General features: G+C 38.5%; 1 protein-coding gene and 1 pseudogene across 2 annotated transcripts in view; both read right to left on the bottom strand.

The window, feature by feature from the left end:
* The window catches only part of LOC146456780 (NLR family CARD domain-containing protein 4-like), an 81,185-nt pseudogene that overhangs the window by 24,523 nt on the left and 42,307 nt on the right, over positions 1 to 14,355 (bottom strand). The window lies entirely within an intron of this gene.
* LOC146456783 (uncharacterized) lies at positions 1,775 to 13,415 on the bottom strand. The gene is made up of 9 exons (XM_085092734.1): positions 11,578 to 13,415; positions 10,358 to 10,423; positions 6,414 to 6,495; positions 5,546 to 5,633; positions 4,529 to 5,180; positions 3,003 to 3,149; positions 2,561 to 2,638; positions 2,035 to 2,100; positions 1,775 to 1,857 (listed from the first exon to the last, which is right to left on the bottom strand). The coding sequence occupies exons 1-9, from the start codon at positions 12,212 to 12,214 to the stop codon at positions 1,775 to 1,777; spliced, it is 1,899 nt and encodes a 632-aa protein (XP_084948860.1). The 5' UTR covers positions 12,215 to 13,415.

Below are 14,355 nucleotides of genomic sequence, written 5' to 3'. Positions count from 1 at the left end.
TATAAACCCAGCTTCTTTCATTTAAAGCCCTTTTAAATTCTGGAAACACTCTCTTTTGTGTCACGATATTTTGTCCATTGGCAATCACGCAAAACCACTAAAAGAATGAACGTACCCTTCGACCTTTGCGTTACCTTCCAGTGCGAGTGAAGTTTTTTTTTTTGCGTGTTTAATAAACAAATAACTGTAGACATAATTTGAAATAGTTCATTCGTTGGTCACTCACAGAGCGCTTTGATTTTGTCATTAAAGTTCTGTCCTATTCCAGTGATCATGAAGTAGATTCGTTGAGTTAACTTTCTGTAAATCGGATGTTCTGTGAGGTTTGTCTTATCCGCACGCGTCCCATATAGAACGCATGTCTTTTCGCACGCGTGTCATATTGCACGTTCTGCGGGACATTTTGCGATCGTGCGCTGTTATCAGTGAAAAAGCTGGAACATCTCTCATAGAAAGCCCAGAAAAAAAGGGTATCAGGGTGGGAAGGTATACGCACAAATACCCCTCTGTCGCAAAAATTCATCATTACCACTGGAACCGCAAAAACTCCTTTGTCGCCAAAATCCATCATTATCTTAGATGCACCTCATGGTTACAAAATCCGACGTGTTTAGTATTAAAGAGAGTAATGTTTTATTTTGTTTGCGTGCATTTTCGGTCGAACTACATCACGTTTATCGCAAATATGATGCCTTAGGATCTCAGCGAATCTTTAATCGTTCACCTGTCACCAAAGACTGAACTAACGTGCATGCTCAGATACTCCTAATACAACGGCGCCCAAGTAAACGCTCCCACAGCGTCTTGTTTTCGAAGCTTTAGTTTTAGTTTCCTACTTTACCCTAAGCCTTTCACCCACGGAATGGTCTTGAATCTTTAAAGTTAATTGAACGTTTTCTTTTTTATATTGCGGCCAGAGAAATGAAATTTTTTGCTCGGCTGTGTGTAAATTCAGTGTTTACGGCCTGATCTTATCGATTACGTTTGACACCGAATGGGGATTTATCGAGAAGAGCCAAAAGAGCGTCTGAGGTTTTAAAATTGAAGTCGAACTTTTGGAAAATATCCGTCCTGAAAGGAAAGTTGCCCTTTAGTTTCGTTCAATGGAAGGAGTTAGCAGACAACACACATACTAGCTGTTTTCTTTTAAGAATACGATATTCGTTGTGTTAATTTTACGTCCTTGTTTTTTGTCCCGTAATGGCGGCTTATGACGAATACATGCAGACTCGCAGACTCGGCCAACATGTAGCGCACGCGCAGTAGATCACTGCGTTTTGGCGTAGACGAAGAAATCCTATTTTATAACTTGGCGCTCCGCCCAAGTAATAACGAAAGGAATGGTGTCAGTCCGTGTCAAAGGTTTGTCTTTAAGTGCGTCAGTGAGAGCAACGTCAGAAGCCCGCTGTATTTGGGTTGTGGTTACTGCGATTGGCAAGGTAGTCTATAAGCTCATTAGTATGAAGTATGTAACATCCATGCTATATGGTTAGAACAAATACGGCGAAAGCGAAGTGCAAGGCTGTAAGGGATGGAGCGTATAGTGTGATGGGAGTGATAAGAGGAAATGAGAAGATACTGATACATCACATATCTGATTCACAGAATGACCAGCTCCCAGTTGGCTTGACAACTCAGTTGGTAGAGCACTGCGCTGGTATCACAAGAGGTCATAGGTTCAAATCCCGCTCAAGCCTGTAACTATGTTTTTCAGGCTTTCTTTTTTTCAACTGCTTACATGTATGTTGCGTACATTAAACTGCTGGTCGTTCACTTATTCATAAACAGCTCTACTCAATATCCAGCAAGTTATGACAAAATGTGCCACAAGCCGCTCTTGATTATTAAAAGTATCTCCTGAAGATGAAAAAGTCACCAATAATTCGGCATTTTTCACGGTTTTTGGTAACAGCTTAAAAGAATTGCGTCACTTTGAACAAAGTTCACTTTTGGTAAATTGAAATTGTTAAATTTGCTAAATTAACCTGTAAATGAAACTGATAAAAAGCTGAAAAAGATAAGATCGGACGGTACCTCCACCTTTGACGCCCTTGAGTTCCTGGGTACCAGATTTCTTGGTTGAACTACTTTCTGATGAATCTATGACAAAAAAGAAATCTATTAACATCAGTCTAAGAGATTATTATTGTAAGTACGTGACATGAAATTTTGTAAGATTTTTACACATTGTCGGAAATGTAAATGTAACTAATACCACTCACTCGGTGATAAACTTTAAGATAACTGTTAAAAAGTTGTGCCATCTCCTCGCCCCAGCCCCCTCTGGTAAGGTTACAATAAAGGCACTGTGGCTGGGTGGGTAGAGTTGCTGATTTGTTATCCTCTCTGCTAACCACTTTGGCTCAATAGCCCTAAAATCAACTCTTTGGCCTGAAGACTAATCATCTGATCAGCCTCCAAACAATTGGCATTTTTGCAATATTCCTTCGGTGGATAGCATGAATAAATTGTGCCTCTTCGAACAAAGTTTAATTGGTGACTATCTAATTTACAGATTTTAGAAATCTGCTGCTAAATCTACATAGCTTAAGGTAAGTACCTCCAAGTCTGATGCGCTTGGGATCCTGATTACTAGGAAATGACGACTCTCTCTTTGATTTCTTGCTTGAACTACTGTCTGATGAATTTGAGATAAAAAAGAAATCTATTAACATCAAAGCAGTCTGAGAGATTTACATGCAACCATATGACATTAATTTTTAACGATTTCTGCACATTTGCTTGACATTAAAACTCTACAATACCATGTGACACTGGTGATTATAAATAATGGTTATGCCATCTCCTCGCCCCAGCCCACCCTGGTAAGGTTACAATAAAGTCACTGAGGCTGGGTGGGTAGAGGTGCTGATTTGTTGTCCTCTCTGCTGACCAATTTGGTTCAGTAGTCCTGGAATGAAAACTTTAGCCTGAAGACTAATCATCTGATCAGCCTTTAGCCTCCCATGCAGTCATTTCTAAGGGACTCGTATTTATTTCACTTAAGATGTGTGAAACTACAGAAGCTGCCATCACACTAGCAAAAGGTCTCCAACTCTCTGCATTTAACTCAGCACCGTCTGCATAATCAGCTATTCCTTTAACAATAAGCCATTCAATCTGATCATCAAATGCTGCTGTACAAAGGCCTGTAATATAAAGGGGAATATTTAAGGCATGACATCAAGGTTTTTTGAGACAGCAATGACAATAAATGGCAAACAGCACAAAGCTGACTCACATTCTCTTCATTATCATTTTTATTTATTTATACATGTATGTTATGTCTAAGAGCCAATAATTAATTAATTAGCCATGTATGGATATAGTAATATTATTAGTTAATTGTTGAATGAATTCTTTATTAACAAATGCCAAAAGAAACATGCCCAGAGTCATACGTCTGGACTTACAATTTTATATAACTAACTACTATAAAAAAGAACTAATCACAAACTATTGTCAAATGTGCAAAGCCAGTTACATAAAATTGAAAAGGCATCTATTCACAAAACAGAGTTTATGACGTTCAGTTCTGACACGTGGCAGGATGTAAGGGTATCCCCTTTTCCTAAGGCTTCTTGATCTCTGGGGTGGCAGCAGTTCATGAAGGGGATGAGTATTATCAGCAGCTATCTTATCCCATAGTAGCCTATCTTTGATAGTAATTACATCAGTTATAGGTGTATATTTGCTGATGTGGCCATAACGTAGAGCCCGCTTGCAAAACCTATTGTTGCAAAACCAACTGTTCTAACCATTATCAGGGCAGCACTCTTAAAGTTACATTAACTTTTTCGTGAGTGTAAGAGGCAGTGAGTGGGGTGCCACCTTGCACATATCATATTTTACAGGTTGTTTATAATAAGCTTGAATTTACTGATGATCCCAAGAGCTATGGCCAAGACACTAATTGCTTTCACAGGTTGGTTGAACGAAACCTAGCAGGAATTAAATGCCCAGAGACAGGAGCCTGATGAAAGAATGGTCTGGCCAACAGTTTCACCCAGTTCAATTTTCCCAGACTACACAAATATTTACAGTCTGAAAGCCAATGCATGATACCTGACCGTCAAAGCCATCGAATAAACTAAGCATGATTGAATCCATCAAAAAAGCTCAGATAGAGTAGACTGTGCAATTTAAGGACAATTAACACACTGAACATCTGTATCCTGGAACGTTTGGGGCAATTAATGTGCACAAAGACACCTAAAACACCAAACAAGTAATTAACAGTGCCTTTTTTTCTAGCAATGAATATTATGGTGACTCTGTATTCCCAGTTGTAACAACAATTCTCATAGGAAGGGCACATGGGAGGTGCTTTTGATTCTAGTTGTTTATATTTAACTGCAAAATTGCCACAACAGACAGCTATACAGACATTCAAAGTTATCAACATTCAAACTCAAGAAACTTCATATCAGGGATTTTATCAACACAATAATTCAGTTTGTGATACATTTATGGCTGTCTCAGGCACTTATAAGGAAGATTTAGCACATTAATTAGGATACCAACTCACCTTCCCCTTCCAATTCGATAGCTGTTGCCTGTGGGTAGGATGCAGTTAGTTGCTCACGTCGCCACTCAGCTCTGACCTGCTCTGGGCCACTCAGAAATTCACCATCAAAGTGTACTTTGATTTCGCGACCTTCTGAGTTTGTTAAGGGTGCATGCCAACCTTCTGCTGAATGCTTTATGATGTTAAGAAAGCGTCTGCTCACATAACTTCTCATGCCTGTTGACTGACCACTTAACTTTGCAGAAACAACAACATCTCCCAAGTTGGATTCATCAGGCTTAAGACCGCTGCATATTCCTGCAGAAATAACAGCCTTGGGTCTTAACTTAGTGACAGCATTTTTTATAGAAATCAACGAACCACCAGGACCACAAGAACCTTTATAGCATCTCATCAATGCCACTTTTACTTTCTCCTCTTGATTTCCTGTTTCATCCACATCCTCAAAATAGACAAACCCAAGACCATCAAACCAGCATCTGTAAGGATTTTTCAACTGCATATAACAAGCTACAAACTCGCAGTTCTTCACTGTTAGCAACAGAACATCAACAGGCAGATGAGCATCTTTGGGAGGTTTTGTTGTTGTATGAATGTCGCTGATTGATGGGAGAGGAACACTAAGCTGTGGTGGGCCACTATTGTTTGTGCTCTTTAAAAGGAAAACATGCAGAATGATTATTAATATAACACATTATACTGTGATTATACTGTGATTTTTAACAAGTCAGAGTTTCTTACACCTTCTGAATTTTATTAACTAACTACACTGTATATGGCATGCGGTGCAACAACATATTTGATTAATAATTAAGGAGCCTGAAGGCTCCATGCAGCATTGTGTGGTGGAATTGAAGGATTAACGTGTTAATTGATTTTCGATGATCATGCGCAATTCTAAATATTTAGAGGACATTTTACATATTACAACATTATTAATTTTTGACATAACATCATAAAACATTTGTGAAAGGAACAGATTAAATCATGTTGTTCTTGACTGGCAATGTTTCTTACCAAGTCTTCAGCACCGCAGGGTAGTTCAAATGTGGTTGTCCCTGTGTTGAGATTTACATAGTATGTTCTTCCCTTGCTGTCTTGATTCCTTTCCCAATAAAATAATTATTAAAATAATTAAAAGCTCACAATAAAGTGTCATTTAATTTAATGTTACTTATTAAGTTTACTACGGGTAGTACTTAAATAATTAAAAAATGGGATAATATAGCAGTTAATAAGGTATTTTTATTAACACATACAATTTATTAGTCAAAAGTGATTTGGAAATACATGAGACAAGAAACATATTTAATTTAAGTGATAGCAAGCAACGTTTTAATGCATCTTGGGCCATTATCAAGGTTACATACCGGTAATTAATGATTGACTGCCTTGTCAATGAGATGTTGTGTATTCAAGATCTCAAACCAACACTGAATGTACAGTCTGATTCTCTTTGTGCTAAAGTATTCATGTAATTATAATTAGCTTGGCACTTTTCTACGCTTTTAACTTAGCGTATTCACAAACCGCTTTTTTTTATCATTAATTATGTAACCTTGATAATGGTGCAAGAGGCACTGAAACATCAGTTTCTACATGTATCACTTATATTTCTTGTAACAATATATTTACTAAATATATTGGAGAATGAAGGGACCATGAACACACCCCTCCCATCTGAAACAAACCAACACATATAACTATTTATTAGTATTTATAACATTTTGTATATAATTTTGGAGAAATGAAGGGACCATGAACACACCCCTCTCATCTGAAACAAACCAACAGAGCTAATCGATACACTGTAACTATCATATACAGCTGTTTGTATCACTAACAATTATAATTTTGGAGAATGGAAGGGACCTGATGAACTTACCCAGGAGGAAGTGGTTCCTCTTGCCCTTGTATAAATTGGCCTGCTGTATATGAAGATGATGAGGTATTTGAATTGTTTCCAGCTGAAAACAGAACAGCTTACATTAGGTATACCAATAAATATAACAAAGAAATATCTTGTTGGTGATTCCAATTATAATGCTTACATCAGTGTAATAATTATTGTAAAATCAAACTCAGATTATATTTAGCATGCAGGTGTAAGTTATAATAAAGAAAAGTTGAACAAGGCTGTAAGTTAATGATTTTATAATAAATAAATATAACTGACTGAAAAATATGTTGTCTATAAAATCCAAAGAAAAAAATTTCTTGAAAAAACCTTTGACATGTTTTGGTTAATTGTCAATTAACCCAGCTCATCTATGAAAAGTATTTAAGAATGCATTATTATATATTGTATTTTTTATTAATTATAACTATTTTTAATAGTACTATATTTTAATTACCGAAATGGAATAAATGTGAGAGAATATTTTAAACCTCATGGTGAATAAATGAGAATGATGTATTATTCAGTAAGTGACACAGGGATAACCAGAAAAAACTCAGAGTGCTCCTATCAAGATTCGAACCCAAGACATTTATTCCATTCTTCATATGCCACACATGACATTCCAATCATAGCAGTTATGCAGGATATTTGTCCCAAGAACCTAGTTTAATGGCCTTAACTCCCACAAGTCTCCTGTAGCTCAGTGGTAGAACATCCAAAATGGTAATCGTTTGAGGTACTATAAAGTTTTGAAGTCAAATGGGAGTCAAGTGAAAGTCAAATAGATAACTTACTGAGTAAATACTGTATGTGACTCTTCAACTAATATATTAAACTTCAAGTGTTGGGTAAATTTAGAATTTGGTGCGCGAAGGATGTCCAGGAAGTGATCACTTAGCACATTCTCCACCGATGTGTAGAGAACCTCTACTTCACCTTCTTTCACAATTTTAAAAACATCTTCTTGGAGAGTTATCTATACAGACTTGAGATTAAATTCATCGCTTCCCAACTACTTTTGGATGAAGCTTTGAAGTGAAATAACCACGATGATCGAAGGCAAACATTTTGCCCATCGAGTGCGTCTCTCGTAAAAACAACGCTTTGGTAGATAAGACTTTTACCAAATCCCGTTGGTGAATACACTAGCAAATACGTCCTTTCCATTCAAAAGTGATAAAAAAGCTTCCTCTTGTTGAGATTTAATAATTATTCTGCCTAACTTTTCCTCGCAAACATGTTTCAAAACATCTTTTCTGTGCCCCATCTTATCTCAAGGCTACGCGCGAAAAGTGGACTCCCCACAAACTGAGACTTTTTTTGTTGACAGATTGACGAGTAGCTGACCAATAGGCCATTTTCATGATGGCATCATTTGACTACAACTACCGGAATTCATTTCATTTTCCTTTTCAAATTCAAATTTTGTAATCCCAGTGGAGAGCAAAGAACAATAGCTCTAATTAGCATGAGAAAACAAAAACACTGAAGGATTCTGGTAGTTGTAGTCAAATGACGCCATCATGAAAATGTCCTATTGGAATTTCCTTTTCGCCGAAACGGGTAATTCAAAAGACAATATAACCTCAGGGGTCATCCTTTTTCCTCTCTCGCCCCAATCTCTCCTCCTTTCTTGCCAGTAATTTGCGGATTTGAGGCTAGAGTCATGCAGGCCCGTCAACACTTTTAGGGGGTGTTTACATGTGAAAACTCGCACCGGTGCGAGTTTGATACCGGTATGACATTGTGATTTCAGACCGTGTTTACTTGAAGGGATACTTTTTGTAGACCGACGTGATTTTGGCGCCATATTGAATTGAATATTGAAGACTGCTCATGCGCTATCCATTCTAGACTCCCAGAAGAGTGATTTCATGCTGGAGCGAACGGCCGTACTGCATTTACATGGCATCGGAACGAGTTTTCATACCGGAATGAAAATCTCGCCTGGTACAGTTACCGGGGTGAACTCGCACCGATATGACTTGCTTCGGTACAAGATTAATATTTTTGTGCCGATATCATGTAAACGAACACAGAGCCACAAGAGGGAACTGTAGTGAACTCGTACTGGAATGAAAGTCACGCCGGTATCATGTAAACACCCCCTTAAACTCTCAAAAAAAGAGCTAGGCATCCAGCTGAGATAGGAGACTTTTAGTCCCCTATCTCAGCTGGATGCCCAGTAACTTGCAACATTCCTATTCCATTAATCCATGATCGTATTTCGTTTCTTATGTGATGAAGGCGTCAACTTTCGCGCAATCGTGTCAAAGAGTAGTTCTTAAAAAATAGAGGTGAGAGCAGGTAGTATATATTATATAATGCGTACTCAAGAGAAACATTTCAGTGACTGTGTATTGTTGCAAAAGCCGTGTTTTGTTGTTGTTGTAATGAATTCTAATTTAGTCGAATTATTAGAAAAAACCACGCACACAGACCGCAGCGCTCGTGAGAACAAGTATTTTTATTTTGAAATACACTCAGAGGGTTTTGTTGTTGGATCAGAGAAAAAAACTGATTTCCTTTTGGACGAGTCAGGATAGTTCGACGCTGTATTTGGAAATTTTGGCCGCTTCAAAAAAAAGAAAGAAAGAAAAACGTTGCATTGCTGAATGGTTTTTTGATACCCGAGATTACTACCATGTAGTACTGTTTGCGGCATAACTGAAAATGTGGGATTGATTTTCGTTGTTTGTGAACGCGACCGAAGAGAGCCTTTCTCTCTTTCGCCATTCAACGCAGATTTCAATGGTCCTTTAAACATTTCCAGAGGTTCCGCGAGGCATTTATAAACTAGTGTTCAACAGTTGTCTATAATACAGTATTAACCAAACGGATTTGTCCCAGTAATACTTAAGGGGAACCCAATGGATCGTTTCAGTAAATTATCTGTTCGGAAGGCCCTTAATCCTCTACAATTTTCTTACGGGAATTTTCACCACGAACTTTCGTGATATGGGAAAATTAAGGCCTAGTGTTTTCGGATTGATAAAAATGTTGTTTCGGGTACCGAAAAAAGGTCAGCCAAGAATTTCGGAAAGGAAATAAGACCTACGGTTTTCGGGAAATGGACAAAAATGCCATAGTTATTTCGAAAAGATTCAAGTTCCCCTAGAATGACCGAACAAATAAAAATATTATAGCGCTGCCTAAAATAAACCTAGTATAGAGCTTTAAAGGCACTCCAGATAGCCTAAAATGGCGCTACAAAGGATCTGAGAGAAAATGTCATTGGGTGCCCCTGATACTTCAGCATCGATCAGTACAAAATGCAGACCACATGCAACATTAGTCTCATTTGTTGCTTCTCGCGTTTCCCCTCTGTTGATTCAGTTTCAATTCGCATGGCAAAAGCAATGCTGACATCGGTGCGAACTTTTCGGTCCGTGGATGAATTCAGCTGAAGTGTCACCTCTTCCTTACCCTGGGTGCCAGAGGTTATTTTTTTTTTTTTTTTCGTTTGATGGAGGGAAATTACGCAGTGAAGCCGCTGCAGCGAGGCGTGAAGGGCTGAGAAGAAAAAAATAACTTCTGGTCACACAAATTATTTATTTTCCTCTAGGCGCTTCGCGCCTCACTGCAGCGGCTTCGCCGCATAATTTTCCTCCTATAAATCTCAAAAAATAACACATGGAAACAAATAGAAATCCTAATTTATGCTTAGGAATAAATATCTATTTTACAGTAAAAAGTTATAAAGCAGATGTTTCTTCATTTTGTTTGCGATCTTCCTAAGAGATATTCAAATAAACGCCTCTTGACATCTTTAGATATCAGTCCACTTTGTGAGCGATTATCCATCCCCCATTGTCTAAGGTCGAGATCTCATGTAAGCGTAAGCTTATGGCATACCAGTCTTCCCACAGCCAAATAACAAACACAACGGTACTTTATCGTCTTATAAGCTCAAACTTCCCAGTACGTACCTTCCATTTCTCCAAAATTATCTTCCCTGCTTTCTTCACTTTTTTCACCCTTACTTTCAACCATTCCTTGATAGAGAAAATGAAAAAGTCAATCAGGCGTCTCCCTTAAATACAAACTATCATTATGACATTGTTAAATGGCAGTATGTCCTATAAGTGTCGACCAAAAAGATATCTCTCACTAACCGGGTTCGAGGTCTGTACTGTATTAGTTACGGACCCAACCATAAATCAACGGGAAAAAAACAAGGAGCCGTAACTTACAGTACGGATCTCTTACACGGTTAGTAAGATATTTATTATATCTCCGAGGTCAATCGGGCACGCAAGAAAGGAAACTTTCAAATTTAGCGGGCCGTACAGTGAAATACGGCCCGATAAATTGACCAATCACACCGCGCGTACTAAGTGAGAGATAAAATAAAGTGGAGTAATTTACCTGCATTGCTCTTTACGAAACAGAACATTATGTGGCAGTCCCCATATAATAAGGGGTGAATTAACGTCCAATATTTTTCTGAGGTGTTTCAAAGAATGACAATGCCATACTTAGCAGTTACTGTCTTGTTGTTTGTTTATTTGTTTGTTTGAAAAAAAAAAAAGCAGACTTGTTCAATGAAAATGCTAGGCATTTTGAGGCAGTGTTTCAGTGCACTGAAGACGCAGTTGACTATTGTTCAATCGTTGGATTAGGAGATAGATCGAACTTTGTAGGCCTGATCACCCTACAAGAACAGTTTGTTTTTCTCTTTGCATGTTTGAGATTTTAATTGTACAAGTAGGCCAGGAGGACATTTCTTTTAGAGGAGGAGTGTGTGGGGACTAGGGACCTAGCCCACCCCTCATAAGAAGTTTTTTGTGTCAAGTCACATGATACGTCACGGTCCACAAGGTGGACAGAAAAATAAAGTTACAGAGTTGAGCAAGCAAATTTATGTCTGTTTTCGTTTGTGTACCAAGAAACCAAGCTAACACAAGCAACTGTTCCTGACGATGGATAAGGTTTCATCCGAAACGTGCTTTGCCGTTTAAAAAGTATCGCGTCTCCAAAATGTTATGCTGCTTTAGTGAATTCAGATGAAGCAACCTTTATGAAGGCAACTTACATAATATGTAACAGACGGTATTCACAAAAAGCAATTTGTTATTTACCTTGTTGTTTTGCGTGTGTATTGCATGTGCAAATATAATAATACTATTAAAATTTATTACATTCATACTTTTCATCTCTTCACGTTTGTCTTTGATGTTATCGTCGTCTCTCTTCCACTGCTCTAACAAATCTTGGTAGTGCTCGAAAAATTCAGGATCCATGCTCTCAGTCTTGAGCCGATTGATAGTGATCCAATAAATAGCTCCAGCTCCCAGACCTACCAGCGCATTACTGATATCTCGCCACATGGTGTTAAATGTTGTGTCATCCACGAAACCTTGGCTAGCATGGAGTTCGTAGATCTTGTTTCTATAATATATGACCCTGCTTATGTTTGCTGCGATACCCGTATCTTCAGCAGGCGGAAGACTGTCCCAACCTGTAGACGGAGGATTCAAGCTGCAAATATTCTTCAGCAGCAATATCAGAAGCAGCATGTCAAAGCCTCCTGATGATAGAGACGAAGTAATTATGGGGTACAGCTTCCTCCACTGTGGGGTACTAAGAACTCTTTCTTGCTTGAGAGACTGAAGTATAGGACGTGCTGGAGGACGCATCAAAACGTCATGAAGATCGGTTGGAGGGTGTATTTTGTCAAAGGTATCCCTGAGAGCCTGCCATCCCACTTCCACCAGAAGACGGCACAAACAGGCGTAATTGTTTGTTTCCATGGCGGATGGGAAAGTCGGCCAAAAGGAAGCCATGAAATGGCGACAAGATTACCACACCTACATTGTATCAAAATGGAAACCATGATTAGATAAAAACAAGCAAAACAAAACATTTAGCTAAGATGTAGTTTTCACTTACAAAGTTAGGGTTCCATACGATGATCGCAGGATCTTTCAGTTTCACTTGCTTGATCGCAAATGATCGTAGCAAGTTATGTTTTCACATGATAGCAAAAGAACAGGGATCACCACAAAACCTCTCTTCTCCCTGCATACGTCAGTTTTTACATGAACCTGAACTTTATGCGGTGATTTTCGATAGTTCCCAAACCATGTTTAGGCTACTGTCGCTGCAGCCTGCACACAGATGTCCTATTTTCTTTGAAAGGAAAGAAGAGACGACTTGTGAGCACTACGCCGTTGTTAATGATGTGCCACTAAAAGGCAACATGAGGCCTCTGTCGCTGTTTGATCACTACCCGATCACAAGAGGTACAACAAAGTTACATTCCTTTAGTACCAGTTTTTCATTTTTTGAACAGTGTTTTGTGATAGATGCCGGAGCCTTAATCAGAAGTAGAGGAAAGGGTCATAAAATATACCACTGATACAGTAGAATCCCGCAAAGAACGACCCCTCTCACAAAGTAACTTTCCCTCCCCCCTCCGCCACCATACGCTAAAATGCTCCCCCTTACAAAACACTAAACTAAATGTCAAGACAAAAGTTCCGTGAGTTTATGAGAGTGATATTCAGCTTACTAAAGGCTAGTTAAGGAAAAGTTTTCAAAAAAATATATCCAGCCTTGCAACTGATGGACGAAATAAGAACAAATTTTTGAAATACTGAAACCTGGCATCTCAAAGCCCACCAAATTGGCCTTTCTTCAGGGATTGTGTGAAAAGCACGTATTTGTTTGGAGCAGAAACGTGGGCCATTAAAAGATGAGTTTCAAGATCGGCTGAATCAGTGGTACCTGCAACAGACTTATGAGAGTACAGTTCTAACATCTCCTGGCGGGAAAATAAAACTAAGGCGCAGTTGTATGGTGACATTCCTTCATATCCATCATTGTGCACAACAAAGAGAAAGCTTTGCCGCGGCCACTGTTTCCGCATCAAAGACCATGGAGCTGCTATGCCCAAATATAGGGCCAGTAACTACATGGACACTATTGCAAGGGAAACTCGACAGGAAATTAAGGGCCTACCACATCAAATGAGCAATTTATTTTCTCCCCCTTTTAAAGGGGAAGTATCACGAAAATTTGGTGTCATTTCAAAACCCAAAAATGTTTGTTTGACAACAGAAACAAAAAATTAATCGTCAAGTTTGTTATAAATTATCACTCCAGTGCAATAAAACTGTCGATTAGTGCCTCTGGCCAGAGACAGAGTTGGCCGGTATGGATTGATACTTGAAAAATGTTAGGCTAATGTTTTTCAAGTTCTCGCATTTTTGTTTCCAAAATGCACTAGAACAGATCACGAGTTGTTCATTCCAAGAATTCAGTTGATTTCTCTCCTCTCGTTGTTCTAGAATTATTTTGAAGGAAAGCAAATGTCTTATTTCACCATTTTTAACAAAAGAGGTCAAAAATCCCCATGATACTTCCCCTTTAAGACTTAAAAGTCTTGCCACGAGCAACTGCCTTGACCTAAGTACAAAATAAATCTATCCGCACACTCACTTATCGCTGCTACTGAATTTGCTCCTCTGCTTCCTTGCTGCTATCTCCTCCAGATGATCTTCGAAAACGTTTGCTTCAAAACGGTTACCCTCAGGGTATAATCACCTACAACGTTAACGATATTCTTAACAAAAACATAAACAAGCCAAACAGCCCTGTCTCCACGGTTCCTAAAAAAGATATCATTATCCTGTTACGTTATGGTCAGCAGAGCAACCAAATCTGTAAACGCCTGAAATTCTGTGTATATAAGTTCTACTCTTTTGCCAATCTTAAGACAATTTTTCAAAACACTTACTCGATCAAATCTTTCTTTATTTACAAGGACCACTTGAATCGTGCCCAATAATCTAGAATCATTTACAAAGCCGGTTGTTGGGACTGCAATGATTTTCATATCGATAAAACAAAGCGACGACTTAATGACAAGAAAATGGAACACTTCAAGGCCCTCGCTAAAAATGACAGCACGTCAGCCATTGCT

The sequence above is a fragment of the Pavona decussata genome, unplaced genomic scaffold, assembly GCF_977016875.1.
Source record: "Pavona decussata unplaced genomic scaffold, jaPavDecu1.1 SCAFFOLD_254, whole genome shotgun sequence".
NCBI lineage: Eukaryota > Metazoa > Cnidaria > Anthozoa > Scleractinia > Agariciidae > Pavona > Pavona decussata.
Note: the sequence above shows the minus strand (reverse complement) of the source record. Positions and strands in the feature narration are given on the sequence as shown.